Source organism: Equus asinus, chromosome 2, assembly GCF_041296235.1.
Source record: "Equus asinus isolate D_3611 breed Donkey chromosome 2, EquAss-T2T_v2, whole genome shotgun sequence".
Taxonomy (NCBI): Eukaryota; Metazoa; Chordata; class Mammalia; order Perissodactyla; family Equidae; genus Equus; species Equus asinus.
In genome coordinates, this window is record NC_091791.1 from 153,472,117 (window position 1) to 153,494,167 (window position 22,051).

General features: G+C 42.7%; 2 protein-coding genes across 7 annotated transcripts in view; one reads left to right on the top strand and one right to left on the bottom strand.

The window, feature by feature from the left end:
• Nucleotides 1-15,161, top strand: part of ZNF106 (zinc finger protein 106) — a 59,321-nt gene extending 44,160 nt beyond the window's left edge. For all 6 annotated transcript variants that reach the window (XM_014857305.3, XM_070503031.1, XM_070503015.1 and 3 more), the window contains 8 exons: nucleotides 3,312-3,428; nucleotides 5,791-5,982; nucleotides 6,458-6,520; nucleotides 7,218-7,337; nucleotides 7,864-7,935; nucleotides 8,735-8,806; nucleotides 10,651-10,797; nucleotides 11,245-15,161. In XM_014857305.3, the coding sequence (XP_014712791.3) occupies nucleotides 3,312-3,428; nucleotides 5,791-5,982; nucleotides 6,458-6,520; nucleotides 7,218-7,337; nucleotides 7,864-7,935; nucleotides 8,735-8,806; nucleotides 10,651-10,797; nucleotides 11,245-11,301 (840 nt within the window). In that variant the 3' untranslated portion in view covers nucleotides 11,302-15,161. The remainder of the gene's footprint in view (nucleotides 1-3,311; nucleotides 3,429-5,790; nucleotides 5,983-6,457; nucleotides 6,521-7,217; nucleotides 7,338-7,863; nucleotides 7,936-8,734; nucleotides 8,807-10,650; nucleotides 10,798-11,244) is intronic.
• A 508-nt stretch (nucleotides 15,162-15,669) lies between these two features.
• The window catches only part of CAPN3 (calpain 3), a 43,959-nt gene continuing 37,577 nt past the window's right edge, over nucleotides 15,670-22,051 (bottom strand). The window contains exons 16-24 of the mRNA XM_014857308.3: nucleotides 19,822-19,935; nucleotides 18,827-18,904; nucleotides 18,389-18,446; nucleotides 18,099-18,163; nucleotides 17,548-17,616; nucleotides 17,379-17,457; nucleotides 17,042-17,158; nucleotides 16,692-16,750; nucleotides 15,670-16,316 (exon numbers count right to left, since the gene is read on the bottom strand). Coding sequence (XP_014712794.1) covers nucleotides 16,290-16,316; nucleotides 16,692-16,750; nucleotides 17,042-17,158; nucleotides 17,379-17,457; nucleotides 17,548-17,616; nucleotides 18,099-18,163; nucleotides 18,389-18,446; nucleotides 18,827-18,904; nucleotides 19,822-19,935 — 666 coding nt within the window. The 3' untranslated portion in view covers nucleotides 15,670-16,289. The remainder of the gene's footprint in view (nucleotides 16,317-16,691; nucleotides 16,751-17,041; nucleotides 17,159-17,378; nucleotides 17,458-17,547; nucleotides 17,617-18,098; nucleotides 18,164-18,388; nucleotides 18,447-18,826; nucleotides 18,905-19,821; nucleotides 19,936-22,051) is intronic.

Consider the following 22,051-nt stretch of genomic DNA (forward strand, 5'->3'; position numbering starts at 1 on the left):
AATGTAACAAGATATAACAATTATAAATATATGTACCTAATAACAGAGCTCCAAAATACACGAAGAAAAACTGATAGAAGTATAAGGAGAAATAGACAAATCCACAGTTAGTGTTGGAGACTTCAACACCTCTCTCTCAATACTTAATAGACAACTAGACAGAAAATCATCAAAGATATAGGAGAATTGGACAACACTGTTGATGAACAAGATCTAATTAACATTTATAGAATCCTTCACCCTCAAACAACAGAATACACGTTCTTTTCAAGTGCACATGGAACATTCACCAGGATAGACCATGTGTTGGGGCATGAAATAAATCTCAGTCTTAGTGAGACTCTCAATTAAAAGGATTGAAATCATTTAGAGTATATTCTCCAACCACAATGGAATTTAATTAGAAATCAATAACAGAAAGAAATCTGGGAAATCCCCAAATATGGGGAAATGAAATAGCATGTTTCTAAGTTCCCTATGATTCAAAGTCACAAGGGAAATTAGAAAATATTTCAAAGTAAATGAAAAAGAGAATACAACTTACCATTTGTAGGATGCAGCTAATGCATCGTTGAGAGGGAAATTTATAGGTTTTTTTTTTCCTGCTTTTTCTCCCCAAATCCCCCCAGTCTATAGTTGTATATTTTAGTTGTGGATCCTTTTAGTTGTGGCATGTGGGACGCTGCCTCAGCATGGCCTAATGAGCGGTGCCATGTCCATGACCAGGATCCAAACTGGCGAAACCCTGGGCTGCCAAAGCAGAGCACACAAACTTAACCACTCGGCCACGGGGCCAGCGCCTGAAATTTGTAGTTTTAAATGCTTATATTAGAAAAAAAGAAAGGTTTAAAATCAATTATCTAAGTTTCTAAGAAATTAGAAAAAAGAAAAAGTAAAAGGAAATAATAAAGAGCAGAATGGACATCAACAATATCTAAAAGTGACAAACTATAGGGAAAAATCAATGAAACCAAAAGCTAGTTCTTCAAAAAGGTAAATAAAATAGATAAACTTTTAGCTAAATAGATCAAAAAAGAGAGAAGACACAAATTTCCAGTATCCAGAATGAAAGAAGGAACCTCATAGCAGCATTATTCATTTTAGTAATAGAAACAGTCAATACATCTATCAACTGGTAGATAGATTAAAGGTGGTATATAAAATAAATGTGGGATGTAAAATAAATGTGGAATAATGCTAGCAACAAAAAGGCACAAACAATTGCTACATGTAGCAAAATAGGTGGATCTCAGAAACATGCTTTGTAAGCAGTCTGATGTGAAATACTGTATACTGTATGTTCTCTTTATATGACATTCTAGAAAAGGCAAAACTGTCAGGGTTGCTGGGATGGTAGTGGGAATTGACTCAAAGAGGGTAAAGGTAACTTTTTGGAGTTGCTGAAAACATTCTGAAAGTTGATTGTGGTAATAGTTGCAAGGCTGTGTACTTTACCAAACTTAACAAAATGTGTGTTTAACATGGTGAATTTTATTATGTGGAAATAATACTGTAAAAAGCCATTAAAAATTGTAAACAAGTTTTGTCAAGAAATAGTCAAGTAAAAAGAGGGAAAAATAGTTGTAATATAGGATAGAATAAACATAGGGTTAATATTGTTGTAAGGAGCTTACACCTTTGAGAAGAGAAATTCTAAAATCCTTTTACATAAATTGGGAAAAAAGCAGAAACAAATTCCTTAAAAAGAGGAAATACAAATAACTATTTGAAAATAAAAGTCTTGCCAGTAAGTGGAAATTAAAACAAAAGTTCATTACCACTTTGATTTATAAAATTAGCAAAAACTTTAAAAGATTTTTCAATATTTTTAAGGGTTCTGACATGAGTAGTATTTGGCATAGTGGGACTGTCATTAGTGAAAAAATTCTTAGTGAGTTTTTGAAATTGAGGTATAACTTTATATGGTAAAGTACACAAATTTTAAATATACAGTTTGGTGAACTTTTACGTCGGTATATGTTTATGTAACCACCACCAAGATCAAATATAGACCATTTCCATCCCCCTGAATCTTCCATTATACACTTGCCAGCCACCTCCCCCCCCCGCCCCCAAAGAATACCATTATTCTGGGTTCTGTCATTATGGATTATTTTTGTCTGTGTTTGAACTTCCTGTAAATAAACCATACTACATATATTCTTTCATGCCTAACTTTATCTCACCATAATGTCTGAAATTAATGTATGTTGTTGTATGTACCAATAGTTCTTTTTTTATAACTATATAATATTCAATTTCCCCTATAAAATTATTTATAAGACAGAGACAACATGAATCTTAACATTTGGTCATATTTCTTGTCTTTTTCTCTGTTTTACAGTTTCGTATGTGGCATTTATATTTGTAATTCTGTGGGGGAAATTGAATAATTTGAAAGACTGACTCTTTTAGGTGTGAAGGAAGATTGGGAGAAGAGATCAAAGGCTTTGACAGCTACAGCTTTTGTCATCCTACCCACAGCTTGTTCCATCCTACCCAGTTATAACCATATTGATTTTAACATCTGTATCCAAACCTGTTTAAAAAAAGCTACACTTGGGCCTTTAGTCGCTTAGTTTCAGTCAACAGCAAACCTTGAGCACTTTCTACATTACTGGCCCTATTCTAGGTTGTAGGTAATTAGATTTGCTAGTATAACCCAGCTCTGGAAATTCATGGAAATCATTTCTTGAAGGTCAGATCAAACTCTTATCTGGGTATGCGTCAGAATTACTAAAGAAATTTAAAAAATATACATTAGAGCCTACTCAATTAGAATCCCAGGGATTAGGGGTGAAACTTGGAGTTCTATATATTTTTTAAGTTTCTTGGGTAATTATGGACCCGCTAACTTGGCACTGGCTTGAAGGATGCGTTTGGGAGCTATTGAATTAGAGAGTCAGTTGTAGGAAAGTACATATTTGATTAATGCAATTATCAAGTATGTAACTATAATCTTCATTTTCCTTTTTAGATGTCAAATGCAGCTTTAACTTTATCTTTGGCTACTTAATTTAGGAGGTTAAGACCCAGTTCATAGTGCCCTTTGAAGAATTTCTATATTCTAAATTAGAAACATGGGTAACATTATTGGGATTTGTATTTGTTTTTAATATTACCTACAGCTCGAGGGTCTTTGGCCACATATTTCAAAAGAGAAAAAAATCTAAGATTGTCTTCTACCAAGTAGAGGATGCTACATTTTCTTCCTCATAAAAATCATTTCACACTCTGCTTTCAGAAGGATTGTTTTCATATTTTACTTGCCTATTAACCTCTGCTGAGTAGGTGTTGTGTACTTTTATCAGACACGAGAGTGTGTGGAGCAACTACAGCTGGAAGACCGGGTTCTCTGCCTCCACAGTAGGTGGCGAATCCTCTATGCAGGACTGGCAAATGGCACTGTGGTCACCTTCAACATAAAGGTTAGTGGTTGGGGAGAGAAGGCTGAATTCCCATTCCACTTGAAAATAATGTGAGTGTGTGTGGGAAGAAGTAGAAGGCAGATATTTCCCTGTTTTCTTGTGTGAGAAAGCCACAGAATTAGCTGCTACTCGAAAACTGTTGTCTCCTGGTGTAAGTGAAACAAGATCCTGCATTCTGTCTGCTCAGGCCCAAGTGTGCCAAGACCAAAATGTAACTCTACTAAATTAAACCAAGCCTGACGATTTGGGGCCAAATAATGAGTCACACGTTAAACTAGTCTGTCTCATTTTAAGAATGACACCATGAAAAATGAGCTTAAATTCCTTTGAGTGTGACATTGATGTGGTTTGGAACTGATTTAGAGTTTCATGAGGGTAGCCTCTTCTGTAAAGTGAACGAAGTCAAAGGTTTGCCTTCATGCCCATGTGGCCTCATTCTTTCCGAACCCTGAGATAAATTCATTTGTTGACCAAGCCTTTGTTGAGCATCTGTGTGTGCTCAGCCCCGGGATACGGCTTAGGGAATGAATAGGGACCAGTTCTTGATGGCCCTATGTGCTTTGTTAATATGCTTGGACTGCATCTTGTAGGCTTTAAAGTCTGAGCAACATGATCCAATTTGTAGTTTAGAAAAAGTCACTCTGGAGTTGATGAGATTGGAAAATACTGGTACCAGCACAGGCAGGGAGACCACTTAGGAGCCTTTGTAATGGAAGCTGACGTGAAAGGTTAGGCTAAGGATGAGGAGAAGAGAATGGAAAAAAGATGTAATCTAAGAGGTAGAAGTGAAAGATTTGGTTACTAATTAGTTGTAGCCCATATCCCAAGGTCATCTGGTCATCTTTTAACTGCATGTTAGAATGTTTACTATGTTATGCCCAATTACAGCATCATACGTGCTTATTGAGTACCTCCTGTCTCTCCTTCCACATACTAGCTGGAACTACTTATAAGGGATGCAATAAAATATGTCATGGTTTTTGCCTTTAAGAAGCTTAAAATCAAGTTAGAAGAAATCTAGCACATATATAATCAAGTGGCAAGTTATTTGGTTCACTAGATATGAATAGATCGTGGAAGGGTAATTAGTGAAGGTTTTTGCATTCCAGTTGTGAAGTGCTAACAGCCTAGATTCGATTTGGTTAGGGCCATAGAAATGAAGAAACAATAAATTTAAAATATTTTAAAGGATAAAACTTGATAATTACCTAATTCTATTCTTTTTTGTGAGATTAATATTACCAAAGGTAGACAGAAGTTAAGAGCAAGACTTTTTGAGGCAAGATGATAACGAGAAATTCAATTGGAAATGATCTTTAAATGGTTGAAAAGCCTCAGAGAAGATGGACCTCAAGACAGAGATTTGAGAATCTCTGCAGAGATGTGAATTTTAAAGTCTTGTCAGGGCTGTGTCTTTTCTGGTTTGCCCATACTCCCAGAATGCAGTGCTTCTGGCATCTCAGCAGAAAGCCAGGGCTGTTTACCAGAGTCTGTCCATCATCGAGTCCTGAACTCCATCAGTCTGTCTCCCCAGCACTTCAGAATGGCCGAAATCGTGCCCAGCTCTCTAGGCTCCCAGCTGCTGCTTGTGCTTAGTTTCTGGGAGTTTCATCCCATGCAAACACCTGAAGTACCTTTTTAGAGGTTTAGGGGAAGTGGGAGACTTTATGGACAAGAGTGATGTGGGATGAGAGAAGCAAGTCTAAAATCTGAGGTACAGGAATGTTTGGGAATTCAGGGTGTGATCATACCACTGACTCATGCAAAGGCTCTAGTCCACTAAATGATGTCACAAGAGAGAACATAGAACCAGAAGTCAGAAGAACGTCAGAATAACAGAAAGGTGGAGAGTAGGAGACTCTTACTGAAATTGTCTAAGAAGGTAGTTCTCAATAGAGAATTTTGGAAACACCATGACAAATAAATTGCATAAATTTTGGATGACAAAAAAAAGCCCAGAAAACCCACACTGAAAGAGTTCCTGGGCCTGTGGCATGGAAAATGTATTGGAGTGTGAAAAGCAGGTTGATTGTTCATTATCATTAACCTAAAGGGAGTGAGAGAGGGCATAAAAAGAGAACCAAGCTCTAATTAGGATCAGGAAGGATAGTGGGGGTTGAAGTTAGAAATGAGTTTATAATGTAAGGCTTTGTCCCTGCTGGAATGGGAGAAGAGGGAGTCATGAACACAAAGCTGGAATGGCAATGGCAGGGGTTGGGAAGTTTAAGATGGGGAGTACGTATGAGAACTTAAGTACAGGTAATAGAATTTAGAGTTTGTATCGAGGTAGTGATTTTGGTTAGTTGATTTTGAGATTTTCCAGCTAAGTTGCTTTTACTTCATATAATGGCTTCTTTTTCAGAACAACAAACGACTTGAAATCTTTGAATGCCATGGCCCTCGGGCTGTCAGCTGTCTTGCCACAGCTCAGGAAGGCGCCCGAAAGCTGCTGGTTGTGGGGTCTTATGACTGCACCATTAGTGTACGTGATGCACGGAATGGACTCCTCCTTAGAACCCTGGAGGGCCACAGCAAAACCATTCTTTGCATGAAGGCAAGTACAGTGCAAGAGAACAGGAGTTAGTTGTCTGGCACAAATAGAAGAGTTTGAATGACATTTCCCATGTTACCTAAAGCCTTATTTAGAACACAGTCATCTTGAAAAGAGCAAGGAGGTTACAATCCTTTTCTTTAGGTCTGGGTCACCAAGGGATGTACTGTTTTCTAATATATTAACTGCGAAACGATAAAAGTCTGTTATAGAATGTAGATATACCCTATTGCCCTTTTAGGCTACTTCCTAATCATTCTGAAGAGGTAACAAACTGAATAATACGCTGTCAGTTCATCAGAGTGCCTGGTGGTGGGATGTAAGTTTCAGATCAGAAAATTTGAGAGACTTATTTTATACCTAGTTCATGCTCATCTCTAAACAGGATGGAAATTAAAATTCACAATGTGCGTTAAAAGTTACAGAGGAAACTCAGAACCTTGTACCCAATCTAAGTTGTTGAATTTTGTTCTTTAAGGTGGTGAATGACCTTGTGTTCAGTGGCTCCAGCGATCAGTCAGTCCATGCCCACAACATCCATGTAAGCTGTCTTGGTGTAAAGAAATCTTTAATAGAATTGTGGTTAAAGCTTGAAGGATTCTCTTGCAATGTAAACTAAGCCCTTTTTCCAGTGAAAGGCTTAATAGTAATCCCTGTGCATAAGCTCTTGGACAGTATTGAGCACCCTAGAAATTCTGACCTCATCACAGTTTTTAATGGGGGACAGACTCAAAGTTTATGTAAGGTTTCCTTTGAATACCTCATTTAAACTTGAGATAAACTGAGCTTCTGAGGCTCTAAGAAAGTGGATATGATATGTAGTTTAAAATAGAACAAATAAAAACAGCCGAGAGACTGTGCTCAGGTCAGAGGCAGCTCTTTGAGGCTCAGTTCCTGGTCTGTAAACCTGGGGGTAATCCAGCCTCAGGGATTTGTTTTCCAGATCCAATGAAATGATAAAAGTGAAAACACTTTGAAAGCTATAAAATACATACAGATAGAGTTGTCGCCCTTCTCTTTCTGTGACACTAGATTCTCTTCATCAGGATACATTTCTTATATTTTGAATAGGTAACAGATGCTTGTGGGAGTATGTCAGCTATTAAAATTAGTACAGTTACATGTGTGTTCAAGTAGACTCAGAATTATGACTTTTAGAATTATGGCATCATAAATCTCAAAAGACAGAAGGAATCTTGAAAGTCATTCTAGTGACTCTAATCTCTTTTCTGATACAGACTGGTGAGCTTGTACGGATCTATAAAGGTCACAATCATGCAGTGACTGTGGTGAACATCCTAGGAAAAGTGATGGTGACTGCTTGCCTGGATAAATTTGTTCGTGTCTACGAATTACAGGTAGAGTTTAGAGCCAGTATTTTGCTTGAATGATTTGAGGAGATTGTCTATTTGGGTGTGGTATTGATTTTTTATGTAGAAAGTCTAGGGTGGAACCCAGGAATCTGCATTCTTCACAGATGCTCTAGGTAATTATGAAGCAGCTGGTCCGTGGACTACACTTTCAGAAACGTTGCTCTGAGATGCATGGTCAGGCTTACAGGTGTCAAAACTTACATGGTTTCTGGAGCACAGCATAGGCTCTAAAACCTGTCTGGTTCTCCTTGTGTGCAAGTTCAGGTTTGTGACCGTGACATTACACAGAAATTGGTTGTATTATTTCCAATTACCAGCTCTTCCCTTGAGGAGGAGGACTTATTAGAATGATGGCCATTAGATTATATTCCTGTTAAAATGCTACTGGTGCTTCAGCTTGGTACCTCAGGTGTAGTTTTAAACCTGCCAAAGGCCTGCAGGGACTCTGCTTATTAAACAGATTAAGGTACAGATAACCTTATTCTCTTTCTGTTTCTTTCCTCCACCTCAGTCCCATGATCGGTTGCAAGTTTATGGAGGACACAAAGACATGATTATGTGTATGACCATCCATAAAAGTATGGTGAGTATTATTTGCCATGTCACATATTTGCCTTTGAATATGTTTATTTAAAAATTCTGCAAATTGACAATAATGTTACTTGTCACTTCCAAAAATGACATCTGTTTCTGATATGCCTCATTATTGAATGCCTTTTTTATCTCTTGGCATTATAACATAGAGAAGTAACCCGGTAACATTGTTGAATATTCCATTTTCTATTAATGGCTAAAATAATTACCATAAAAATCGAGTACCACCATTAAATAGAAGAGAAATTTAAGATGTTTCCAAAAAAGAATTGAGTGATGCTTTTTCCAGAGACATTTTGATCTGAACAGAGCACTGAAATAGAGTCAAGAGATTTGGCTTGTGTGGTATAGTTATAGCAGACCTAAAAGTAGAAGCTAACTCAGTTAGCCCTGCTAATCCTTGATGTATTTTATTTTTAAATCATGGGGTTGAACTGGAATGGATGTTTTTTAAACTCTGAGCAGTAGAACCCTTTGTTCCAATGAAATACAGAGGCCTAGTATGTAATGCCCAATAGAAGCCAGAGCTACACCAGTTGGAGAATCAGTGGGTGCCCCCGAGCCCTGACACCTCTGCTCTCAGACACGGGCCCAGGAGTGGCTCTTCGAGGAGCATAGCTTTCAAGTGTCCAGAAGATCCTTTCCCAAGTGGTTCTCTGGGGCTAGTTTTGGTTTTGTGTTTTCTTGTTATAGCTACCACAAGTAGCTTTTGACTCTTATTTTGAGGATGTTTTGTAGTTGTTTTTTGTGTGTTGTTTGGGTCTGATGTGATAAACCTCTTTCTCCAGATTTATACTGGCTGTTATGATGGCAGTATTCAGTCCGTGAGGCTAAATCTGATGCAGAATTACCGCTGTTGGGTAAGGAATGAAACTGATCTTGTCACCAGACTTAGACGTTGCTTAACCCTAGGCTCTTTTATAGATCTTCATTATCATCACTTCAGCATTTTATAGATTTGAGCATCCACTTTATGCCTTCCTCTGCAGGACAAGGAAGCTTATTTTTAAAGCGTACATAAAATGTTTCTATACTTCTTTAATGAAAAGTCTATTTTAAGACTAGATATGAAGTATATTTAAATATTGTCCGCTCAAAGGTTATCTCCTTGATGGTTTTTCTTTTGTTTTATTATAAAATCAGTGTATTCTTACAAAAATATCAACAGTACAAAAGTATATGAAATAAAAAGTGGAAGTGCTTATTGTCAGTACCTGCCCACTGTGCTATACCCATTCCTCAAGTGTGACACATGAATAGTTCGGTTTGTGTCCTTATTGGTTTTTGAGGAATAGGCAAAAATTGGTATACTTTCTAAACCTCAGTTCACTAGGCTAAATCGTGTGGTTTTTACTTTGGAGTGTGAGCTGGTGAGTAACTCTCAAAACTTTCACACTGTTCCTTATAAGCCTTAATTTGTTTCATCAGTTCTAATATTATTAGTGACCAAAGAAAAGTTTATGGCGCTAAATTTTTTTTCCCCTAAACCCTAACCTCCTTTTCAGCATTGATAAAATGAACATGACGGTCTCCTTTTTTTTTTTTTTTCCCGCTGAGGAAGATTCACCCTGAGCTAACATCTGTACCAGTCTTCCTCTATTTTGTATGTGGGTCACCACCTCAGAATGGCTGCCAACGAGTGGTGCAGGTCTACGCCCAGGAACCAAACCCTGGCCGCCAAAGCAAAGCATGCCAAACTCAACCACTAGGCCACAGGGCCAGTCCCCACACTCTCCATTTTTAAATTTGATTTTAGGTTTGTCCACAGCCTAACTACTTTTCAACTTTTTACACATCACTGTCTTTGATTTTTAGTCTTGTCAGCGAAGGCAAGCAAAATCTAGTACAACAGGATCCAGAATATACAAATAGAGAGTTAATTTATCTAGAGAGTTGGGGAAATACCTTCTGGTTTTAAAGCAAGAGGGATGAAATAGTGTTGACAGAGGAAAAACTCAAATTTGCTTTACTTTTTAGAAATGAACATGTTAGAATCCTAAGATTTGTTACAAACAAGCGTGTAGGGAAAAGCCAAGGCAGAGTCTTTGTGCTTTCTGACTAACACGTGAATTTGAGCCACATTTATAAGTAAAGTTACAGTAAAAAAAAAAAACAAAGTAGATAATCACAAGACTGTGATTCAAGTGATAAAAATTGTGAGTAAAGAAGTCAGACTTCCATGGCAAACCCAGTTTTCTATAACAGATATTTTCATAAATATAGTTTCCTTTATTAGATGTTTTTTATTTTCAAGTTTACAAGTCAACAGTTCTTAAAGTTGTTAAAAACAACCCTTTCAGTATTATAGGAAAGATTTTTGCCTTTTTAAGTAAACAGACTAAGAAACTCATTTTATGATGGCAAGATAAAGAATGAGTATGGTTTAAATTGAATTTCATGATAACATGCCTGTCAATCTTTGCTAACCTCTTCCTTATCTAACGATGTAATGGTTGTATTTAGTGCTCTGCCTTCTCAAAATACCAAAGTTTCAAAGACTTTCTCATCTTAACAAGGTTCCTCCTTATATTTGATAATTAATTTGGTTGCCCTTGACTTTGTTAAATTTTCTAGCCAGGAATAAAGTAAAGAACAGGGGCTTACTTTTTTGCCTCCACAGTACTTCTGGGATACAAGTCAGGAATGTTCTGAGTGCATGTTTCCTGTACTCTCTAACTTACCCTCTCCTTCTTTTTCTCTCCAGTGGCATGGTTGCTCTCTGATATTTGGCGTTGTAGATCATTTAAAACAGCATTTGCTGACTGACCACACAAATCCGAACTTTCAAACTCTGAAGTGTCGCTGGAAGAACTGTGATGCTTTTTTTACTGCTAGGAAAGGATCCAAACAGGTACACGAGAGGGACTCGAGGTTGACCGGGGTCGACTGCTCGGAGCAGACTTCAGGAAACCTTGTTTGCCTTATTAGAACATCCAGAATTGCAATGAATTGGGAGAGTCTAGGGAGTTTTCTTTTTATTATTATTCAGAGATTTGGGGGATAGCTTAATGAGGTTTCAAATGAAGAATTAGGAATTTTCTGAGAAAGAGCCTAAAGAGAATGTTTTTAAATGTTTCAAATCCAGTAACTGAACCTGGAGGTTTATTACAGTACTCTTGTGCCTAGACAGGAACTCATCTTTAAGTGCGTAGTTTCATGTAAATCGGCAAAGTGCTTGGTCCTAATTGCCTTTCATGTATGGATCTTAGAATGTACCCAAGAAGCTCTCCTTGGCTTTGACTTTCTCTTGTCCTACCCCCAGCTTTTCTCTCATGGACTCTTTTCCCTTTATTCCTAGGATGCTGCAGGACACATTGAACGACATGCTGAGGATGACAGCAAAATTGATTCATGAAGTTTTTTGCCTCCCATGTTGGGAAGTCATTAGTTCAACAAATTTCACATCAGCCCCTCACACAGGCTGCTCTCTTCCCTTCTCCAGTGAAGCAGGGAAGGAGACAGGGGTTACTAGCCAGTCTGACCACTCGCCCAAGTCTGGGCAGCTCTCTGGGATGATAGGGTACACTGTAAGTTCTTGCTGGAGGCTTGTCAGATTTATCTAATTTTAAGGAACCACACTCCTCTTGGACAGCATGGCATATAGCAATTTATGCTTTTAGTGTTCTCCAGAAGTTTATTAAAAATACAGATCTTAATTGGTTACCCAATTTGACCCTAATGTTACATATATTTTACTGATTTCAGTTTGTGATTTTTAGTTTATGTTCTTATGATGGTTTAAACCTATAGTCAGGCTTTTAAGTACAAGTTTGTTCAAATGCTAGATTTTTAGGATCAATTTTGATTTCTCCAGTTGCAGTAACTGGGTGTTTAAATTGGAAGCAAATAATTTCCTTTCTTAACAATTATGTGCAGTGTGTTTCAGTATTCTCTTGCTTTGTAGATGGACAGAGCTGGCTTTAAATACTAAAGAGACGTAGTAGATTTTTTAACAGCTAGAGTGACTGCTCTGCTGATTATATTTTAGGAACTCAGCAAATCACTTAATGACAAGTTCTTGCAGACAGCACTTCCTGTTGAACCTCTGCAAGTTTTGTTAGAGTGCTTGGTTCAAGACAGTGCACAGACCCAACGTCTACCTTGAAATTTTGCTATTAGACCTGGGCCCTCACTGCTGCAGGTATTGTCAGGCTGTTTGAACTGGAGGTGTCGCCTTCATCTCCCTTTCCAGTTTCTGAGTCTGCAAGCCTGCTGTGGGTTTGAAACCTTTTAGTTTGCTCCATTGCCAACCCATATCTCTCCTACTATCTACCTGTGCCTAGACTGTTGGCAGCCATCAAATACTTCCTCTGGGCTCACAGGTGCTTTCCCCCCACCTGCAGCACCCAAGATGGGGGAGTGAGGAGAAAGCCTCTGAATACAGTTTTTTTTAGGGCCTCAAGGAGACTTCTTAGAGACTGATTTCTCAAACTGGTCTCTTGCCTTCACCTCCCTGTTAACTGGAAAGGAAGAGTAGAGTCTGGTGACGGTAAAGACTGTACCTGTCCGTTGAGAGCAGCAGAATTAACAAAACCTTAGTGAGACTGCTTTGTTATTGGATTTTCTCTGGACTCTTAAGCAATAGAAGTGCGGCTTTCCAGCCTTTTCTTTCTGGATTCTCAAAACTCTGAAAGATTTTTCAGAGAGAGAGAAGAAGAGAAAAGAGCCCAGTGCCACTTACAAAGCTTCAGGATGTGAAGCCTCCTATTTTCTAGGAGAGCGGAGCGTCAGGTTTATCTCCACCCCCGTTCGTGCGCACACATCTGTTCATGTGTCTTCACATGCGCTCTGGGGCAGGGGCACTTCCCCAGGGGTTCATAGATAGGTTTCAAGAGGGTATGCGAACCCCCTGAAATTGTATGCAAGGCTCAGTATGTGTTCTTTTTTTCCAGGAAAGGCTCTAGTGGTTCTTACTGGATCCAAAAAACGTTAAGAACTAATCTAGGAGCTACTACTAGATGATGAATGGCCCCCCAAGTTAATTACTTCTGTCCTTGTGAATGGGAAAACTCTTGTTGACCACACTGTTGAGATTTGCATGATATTTGAGAGGGGACAGAGAAGATCCTATTATATAGAGTGTATTTCTGCTGTTTCTGTATGAGATAAGCTTTTCCCACCTCTCACCCCCATTTCCTGTATGGGTGACCAGAGAAGCTAGGCTGTTCTGTGGATTTGGGAATGGTGATTTCCCAGGAAAGTACAGTTGGATTTATTGGTTAATCTGGCGTTTTTCTCTGGGCTGTAGTGAACTCACATTTCCACGTTGGCCGGGCAGTGTGTTAAGAAAGTCTTGTATGCTCTGTTGCGTAGTTGCCCTCCTGTCCTGCCTGAGGACATGTCTGAAAAGATGAGAGTGGTGGAGCCTTCTACAGGAGGTGGGGGGTATGTGAGGTGTTGGGCAGTCGTGGGGAACCTTTGAAGGTATGAACAGACTGGCAGAATCAGTAAGAACTGATTTGGTAGAACTGTGCACAGTCTGTCTGCCTTTGTGTAGTTATGAATGTTCCTTGTACGTGTGTATGCACGTGGGCACCTATACTTGTAATACTTTTGCTCATTTCACAAAAGTTTTCTTTGAAGCAGTGGCAATAATGTCTTTGTTTCAAGAAGGTGTAAAATTCGTGTAACACCAGGTTGGTGTGTTATCCTAAATGCACTGTTCTAGCCCTCTGCTTAGAAATAAAGGCACCATGAGCATCTTGGCTGCTTATGGTTGTGTGTTACTACTTTTAAGTGTCTTGAAAGTTATGCAGAACTTTGGCCATTTTTAAGTCGTCTTCAATGTCTTGCCTGATTCTAGCCCTCTGACTCCTCTCAGAGAAGAGCTGTGGCTCAGGGATTTGCGTTGACGCTGTGTTACAGTACTTGACAGGTACCATAGTACCTGCCAGAACCTGACTCAAGGAGTTGGACGCCATTTTTAGAATGTTATTTAAATTGCCTGTGCCTACTTCTGACAGCTCGAAGCCAAGAAAATCATAGTATGAGTCCTTTTGTGTGCATATGCTAGTGTTTTAATAGCAGTTTATTCTGATAAAATATCGGTCACTTCAAGTTTTATCCTAAAGTTTTTAATCAGGTTCAAAATGTATTTTGGCAGACTCCTCTACTCAGTTATAAAGCAGTTAAACATAGTGCAAACGAAACTCTTAAGAGGGAAGAATTATCTTGACCTGATGTTACTTGAATTTGAGAGAACGTCATTGCGACAACACTCCTGCTTTTGTGGGGAAACTTTTTTCCTGCCTCAGAAGAGTTAGCAGTTGAGTGTTTAGCTCCTGACCTACCTATAATTTATAGGCAGTATTATTGCTGTTTAAGTGATTATTTGCCTAACAAAGGTGTGGGGTTTTTTTTTGTTTTCTTTTTGGTAGATTATACAGTGGACAACTTTAATGACTAGGCATGTGGATGATTTGATGGGAGTAGGTGTACAAACCTTAGTGGAATGGTATGGTATATTTTATGGAAGAATTCATGGGAGGGGAGATCAGAGTATATTGTGAAGTGGGATTTGAACAGCACATACCCTCTGGTTTGCTTAAATAACTGCGATTTATATATGCTCACTTATAAATTTTGTTCCTCTTAACTAAAGGAGAGCTCCTAGAACTGCTGTAAAGGCCATGCCTGCCACATTGATAAAATAGTGATTTCATCCCTGCCCCAAATCATCAGGATCCTCAGCTTTTCAGAGAAGCTGTCTCATGGATAGGAAAGAAGCTGTGGGGGAAGTGATCTGGGCTATGTTGGGTTCCATATGCAAGTGGGTGGGAGATCCTGATATAAGCCAAACCTGCCACTTATCAGACAGTAACCTCTAACCTTACCTCCAACTGCTACGTATGTGGTCCTGCTGGGTCATGTAGAGACTAAAGTTTCCCAGATTTGCTCTAAATTCAAGGTGTAGTAGTCCAGTTGAATTGGGGGTGGGGTCGGGGAGGGAGTCAAGGAGGAGAGGCTGTTGAAGATCTTTCTCCTGTTTAAGAGACATACATGCCCTAGAGCTGCTCCAGTACCCTTGGTCTCTCAAATTCTTTTTATATTGAATATGGTTTAGAAGAATGAAATCAGATGACACCTGACTGCAAAAATGTTTATAAGCAAATAGCCTTCTTACATTTTGGTATAAAGCTGTGAACTTCCTAACTTTGTAAAGCAAGATATAAAGCAAATACAAAAAGAAAATAAAGTAATTTTACTAATTGTTTACTTTTGTTACCTTATCTGCACATTCATAGCCAAACCTTTCTTTTCCATGTTGGTATAGAGAGCAAGAAGGAAATTGGGTAGAATAAGATGGTGATATGCATGCCAAGGACCATGGTCCAGATAAGTTTGGCAAAGAGCTACATTTAAGGATTTGTCCGTGGTCATATAACAGGTCAGTTAGTGGAGGAACTGGGATTAAAAACTACTTCTCTGCTCCATTATACTTGGGTAACTGGCCCCTCCAGTTGTAGGTGACCCATTTATTCTTGATGTTCTGTACACCAACAGCCATTCATCTTCTTCCCTCATATATCTTGGCAAGTATCTGAGTGCTTCCTATGTTCAAGAAATAGCAATAAGCATGGTTAAAGTGGGGTTTGAGTTATATGTGTGTGTTTTCCATTGTATTCTGAAACTAGGGTTCTCTATACACTATAGGTGAGTGTAAGATTGCAGGCTACTCAGCCCTGCTGCGGCTGACATCTAAACGCGAGAAAACAAAACACGATTGAACCAGCCTTACGCATGCCTTTATTTAGATCAACTTTTTTCAGAATGCAGCCAAACTTATGAGTCAGACAACCCAAAGTATCCAGCCCTCTTCCACTGGGCTAGTTTACCCTGGAGCAGGCCCATCCTGAGACAATCAGGCAGAACCAGGTGCTAGTTTGCTTACCATCCCATGAGTGGGAGAAGATAAAGGTGATAGCGGGCTCTAGCACGAGGAAGTGCCAAGTGCCGTTGGCAAATGCTTCTGCAAACAGCTTTGGGCAAGCTAAGGAGAGCATCTGCTTCAGAGCCAGGTTTCTCAGATTCCAAGCAAAGCCCTCAGCTGGGCTACAACTAGCTGAGGCAGACAGAGACACTTGCCTCCTGTGGCAAAAGGACAGAGTTGTTCTGCCTTCCTCGTTCCTTAACTGAAGGGTCTGTCTGGGCATGACAGATGGACCGATGCCCTAGGGCCAAGTGGGGAGTGACGTGGAGGAGGAACAAGACCTATGAGGCTCTTGAAAGCCTGCCAGGGGTGCAGTTACAGTACATGTCCTTGGAGGTAAGTGGCTCTAGCTGTGTTGGGTGAAACTGAAATCCTGTGTGATCCTGCATGGCCTTGGATGAGGCCAGCTTGGTTCAGGCATACATGGTGAGCTGCAGCCACTGAAAGAGGAAGTCCCAGAATCAGAATGTAAACAAGAAAAGAGAGCCCAGCCCTAAGGATCTTATAGGTAGGGAAAAGAGAGCCCCAGCATGCCAGACACCGGGAGGATTTTCTGCGAAGCAGCAGTTCACTGCACCCTTCCCCTAGATCTCTCTTGGGAAGCTACATGTTTTCCAGCATAAAGTCGTTTGAGGAGCTGATGCCCCTTTGGAGCCATCCCCCAGTACTGAGCTTCCCTTACATTCCTTTCCTGCCCCATCCCTCCTCTACTCTTTGGAAGTGAAGAGCACACAGTGAGTCCGGTCCGCCTCGTTGACTCCTCCACCTTGAATTTTAAGGTCTAGGGGGCGTGTACTGCTCCTAGTAGGCTTTACCTCTAGAACATTGAGTTTGATGATACCGTCTCCATCCTTGTCAAATGCGTGGAAAGCTCCTGTGTGGGAGAAAGCACAGTCCAGAGGCTAGTTACAGGCTCACTCCCCCTTCACTACTCTAACTCTTAAGACCATGAGCTAAGTGCTGTCCTTCACACAAATCTGCCAGGCAGAGTATCGCCAGTATCCCTCCCTTTGCCTTCCCACTCAGCCTAAAGAGGACCTTCGCCTTTGTTCAGCCTGGATAGTCGACTGGAAGATGATCAGGCTGAGATTCCTACTGTCACAGCTGTCCCTGTGGGAGAGTGGGCAGGAAGGGCATGAGAGCAGAAGGGTAGCCCCCCACTTACTGAACATGCCCTCCAGCCTGACGAAGCAGCAGATGAAACTGTCGAAGTCGATGTTCATGTGTTTGTCTGCATACCGCATGGTAATGATGTCGTACAGCTGTCTGTTGAGGTGGAATCCTGTGGAGGCAGCAGGTGAGAAGAGGAAGTAGAGTTGGAGCCCTCGGGTCTGCATTCTATTTTCCCTGCCTCTTGGCCACTCTGTGGCCTGGGAAAGGAAAATGAAAAACCCTTTCTCCTTCCTTCTCTAGTAGCACCCTAGCTGCCTGGTCCTCCCCTCCCATTCCTGCTTCCACCAGCTCCAGTCCCCATCCTGGCCACCCTCTTTCTTCCCCAGCACCTGCGTCATTCACTGCATTTCGCATCTCATAGCTGTTGATGGTACCGGATTGGTCTGTGTCGTAGTGTTTGAAAATTTTCTGGCAATAGAAAATTTGAGGACAGAGCTTATACACTAAACCCCTGAATCAACCCCTCCTTCACTCCCATGCTTCATTCTCTCATCCCACCTGCCAGGTCTTAATCTTATTCCAGAGGTGATGGAACTCTTGCAAGTTCAGCCTCCCAGAGCCATCTGTCTGGAGGAAGGAGGTCAAGGCTACAGGGTGCACATAGCAAAATCCCCCTGGTTTGGGAGAGGGGCTTTCTAGGGGGCCCTGCAGGGAAGGTCGCCCCATAGGAAGCTCTCCCCAGGATGTCCTACCCACTGTGCTGTCCTGGTATTTAACCTCCCCTCCACACCTCCCCAATCCAAGTTAGTGCCTACTCCATAGCCCAGGGAGCCTGCCTCCTAAGGACCACTTTTCTTGAGCAGAGCCACAGGCAGAATCCCAGGCCTGAGATAAGAGCGGGGCAATGGCCTTCCCACCTTGTGCTGCCTCCAGCAGCTCCTTTCACAGCAGCCACCAGAATGTTCTGACTCAGGACCTCCTTAAGTCTTTTCTTGGGCACAAATTTGGGCCCTTCTGCCTGACTGGGCACCCTTCACTGCTGCCCTCGCCCCTGTAGGCTGCCCAGGGGCTGATGACAGAGACTTGAGAAGGGGTGGCAGAAAGGATACATCCATGAGAGCAATCATGCTCCGGCAGGACTCCAGCGTGAACCCTTGTGTCTTCAGGTCCTTATCTGGGGTATGGAGAAGAGCGAGGAGCTACTTTCAGATCACTGGACACGAACACACACACACACACACACACACACACACACACACACACACACACCCCATCCCCCACATATGGACACGAACACACACACACACACACACACACACACACCCCATCCCCCACATATGGACACGAACACACACACACACACACACCCCATCCCCCACATATGGTTTGAGCCACTCACGTCTGTTCACAACTGTGTTAAGGATATTCTTGAGCTCATCTGCACTGATCTCCATATCCTGGGAGGAAGGGAGTAGAGAGTCACACTTCAAGAGTACAGCAGCTGATGGAGCAGAGGCTTTGCACAATATCCCAGCTGTCCACGTTTATAAAGTCCCTGTCAGTGCTATTCTGTCACAGGGAAGATAGGGCTTTTCTGAGGAAGGCAGATACTGCACCCTCAGTCCAGGCTGCAGTGGGTAGCTCAGGGCAAAAGGCCTCTGAGCCATCCAGTGGATGCGTTGGTCTAAAATTCGTGGATTTCTGTGCTATACACATAGATTCCCTGTTTCCACTCAAAGCCAAAATGACCTCTACTGGACAGTAATGAAATAATTGGCAGGTTGAGCAGTAATCAAAGAGAGGAGAATCTGTGCAAGTTGGGGTTAGAAGTACTCACATCACCCGCTATCTGCCTGAAAATGTTGTAGAACTGCTGCTGTTCCTCACTTTCCTGGTCAGTGATGCCAGGCTGTGGCTGTGGAAGCACAAAGGAAAACAGGTTCACAGGGATCAGGGAGATGGACAGACCTGTGAGGAAAGTTCCTTCTGGGCCGAAGGAGACAGTGCCTAACACTGCCCAAGGTGGTGGCAGGAGCTGGGTACAGGGGCACATGCTCTTCTTTCTTAGTCAAACCTGGAGAGCTGGAGTGAGAACCATCTAGGCCCCAGCGACCCTTCACTGCATACCTCCCAGCCCAGCTGTCCCAGCCAGAGGAGATCTACTAGCCATGCAGACAGGTAGACAGCCCCCCAGTCCTCTCCCTGCTCCCCATTGGCTGGGACCTCTCCAATGTTTTGAGTTTGACCATCCCAACCAAATGAGCCCCAGCAGAACAAAGGGGGCCAGACCATTTGATACCTCCAATTGCCTTTGTCATCAAGGCCAAGCCCCCAGAGGACCCCCTCCCTCCCCACTCCAGGATAGAGGAAGTGGCCCTTAGCCTCACCTCCACTAAGCTTTATATGACCGCCTTTCCCCACTCCAATCTAGCACCCTCCCCTGAGCTGTGGAGGATCCATTTCTGATGTCAGCCCCCTTCTCTGCTACTATTCTTTATCCCTCCATTGTAAAGAGCTTGAGGATGCCAGGAAACAGGAGCGGTTCTGTCTCAGGCCTTGCTTCATTGCCTGGCTGGCTAGGCTTCAGCAGGGAGGCTCAGCCTGTCCTTCCCAGGCCAGGGACGGGTTTGGGGTGCCTGCCAGCTCCAAGATATTCACCCAAGCAACATGCCAAATTTTAGGAGAATTTGATGAGAGAAGAAGTCAATGGGACAAGTCCAAACCTCTAGACGTTAAAGGGTCACCCCACCCCTCCAATCCCGAGCACCCCAAGAGCATAGGAGGACCCCGGTTGTGTGCTGGCCACCCCATTCACGCCACATGCTCAGAAACCTGTGGGGATCTCTCTTGCTTATCGGGGCTTGTTTTGTCTTTGCCCTCCTCTGATTCCTGGTCCACACCCAGTTCCTTGTTGCTGTTTGCTCTGTCCGAAACGAAGATGATGGGCTGGAGAGAGGAGGCAAGTTGGGGGAGGGGGGCAGGAAGAAAGGAAGATTACAGGCTGAGCGGGCTCAGGGAGGCAACGTCCCTCCTGGAGCAGCTTTGTCCAGTGAAGAGTAAAAGAGCAGAGTTAGGAGCTCCTGAACCTCAGTTCAAGCTCTGTCTCTGCCACTAACAAGCTGTGTGACTTGGGGAAAGATGCTAAGACTCTCTGGACGTCTCAGTTCCTTATCTCCTCATGATAGAGTTATGAGGGTTCAACAAGGTAGTTAGCACAGGTGAAAGTACTAAGAATGCTAAAAGCAGCGTGATCTAGTGCAGTGATTTCCAAGTATTTTGTAGACTTATTTTCAAATGGTAACACTGTTCAAATTAAATTTCCCCAGAAGCCCAGTGGATGTAAAGTCATTAAAAACAGAGCTGCTCTGCTCGATGAAGAGGGCACCCCCACAGCATCATGGTGGCTACTGAGGCTCCTCCAAGGGACCTCTAGGACTCTGCAGGGAACAGATTGAAAAAAGACTGATTAGTGGCTTGGTCAACGGGTGAGAGGCCAGAACACAGGGCTGGAATCCCAGCCCACCCCTCACGTAGAAGAAATATCCTCTCTGGCCTCAGTTTACCCCTCCATTAATGCGGACGATAAAACCTGCTCTGCTCGTCCCATAGGGCTCCTGTGGGGATCACATGAGAGACTGAATGTACAACTGCACTGCCAGAATATTTAAGATGCTTCACAAATATAGGAATATTTTCAAGCCGTGCTCATGCAAGTGAAGAGGATCCAAGAGGGTGGAGAGTGGCTGCTGTGCTAGGCTGATCCCAGCCGGTGCTGGATGGCCCCCAGGGAAAGCCAGAGGAAGCCTAGGCCATAGGGGCTGGTTGCTGCAGTGCAGAGAGCAGTGGGGCAGTCAGATCTCAGAGTAGAAAAGGAACCTGCCCGGTTTCCAAGTCCCCAGCTGCCTTTCCACACTGTTCCTCTAGGACAGCGCAAACTGACAGATCTGTGGAAACCTCTCCTCCAGCTTTGGCTCCCAGCTGCCCTGAAGGCCCTGGCTTGCTCTGCCTCCCAAGCAAAGGGTCTTGCTCAGGCAACTGATGCTTATGGGCATCCTAGAGCAAGTAGGGGTTATAGTTGGGGGATAGTGTGCCCATGGACATGGTGTGGCCATGGGGAACCCCTGCCAGACACACATCTCTGGGCTCAAGTGTGGGTCTGGACAACACAGGCCTTGGGGTGTTAAGGGGCCTGCACCAGAGAGGTGAGGGCAAGAAACATGGGTTTTGGAACAGATAGATGTGGTTTCCAGTGCCAGTTTCCCCAGTCATTAGTTGTGTGTCCTTGGGCGAGTCACTTGGCTTCTCAGCATCTTTATCCTCCCCTGTAAAAGGGGAAGAGTAACAGCTCCTACCCTGTAGATACTGTGGTAACAGAACACTGTGTGTTTTCCCCTAGCACAGTGCCTAACTCATGGAAGGTGCTTGATGATCAGCTATGGTCTGCACCAGCACCAGTACTGGGAGGACTCCAGCATAAATACTAACCAAACCTTGTCTGTTGGCCCGTGGCTACTCCCCGTGGGCTCAAGGATGCCTAAAGGTCAGTCATTTCTGGATGGTACTCTGGGTAGTCAAACCAAAATTCTATCAGGGGAAGCCATTATTGAAGACATTAGTATCCTGGAGACCAAGGGGAAGTTACGGGGTAAATGGAGCAAGGATGGGGTACGAGGTAGTTTGAGCTGCTAAACAACTGTAATCTTGAGTTCCAGAACCACACAGAGGAAGTGTCCCTGGTCCCAGATGAAAGCTTTGCTCTGAGGCCCGTGAGATGCTCTTAGCACACATGGTCTCCTTTAGCAGCGGCATCCTTACAGCAGAGTGGTTACAACCAGGACAGCCAGGGGGGACTATTAGAGACCCTGGTGACTCGGAGGAGGACAACTACCCAGGACCCCAGAAGCAGAAACTGCCCAGGGAGCTCTCATTCCTTCTTCCCCCTTAAACCAGTCAAGTCGAGTAGCTCCTCTGAGGCTGGGAGGGTGAAGGTTCTCTTCCTTTTCCCCCTTTGCCATCAGGACACAGGCAGCACAGAGTCCGTCGGGGCCCACGACTTCAAGGG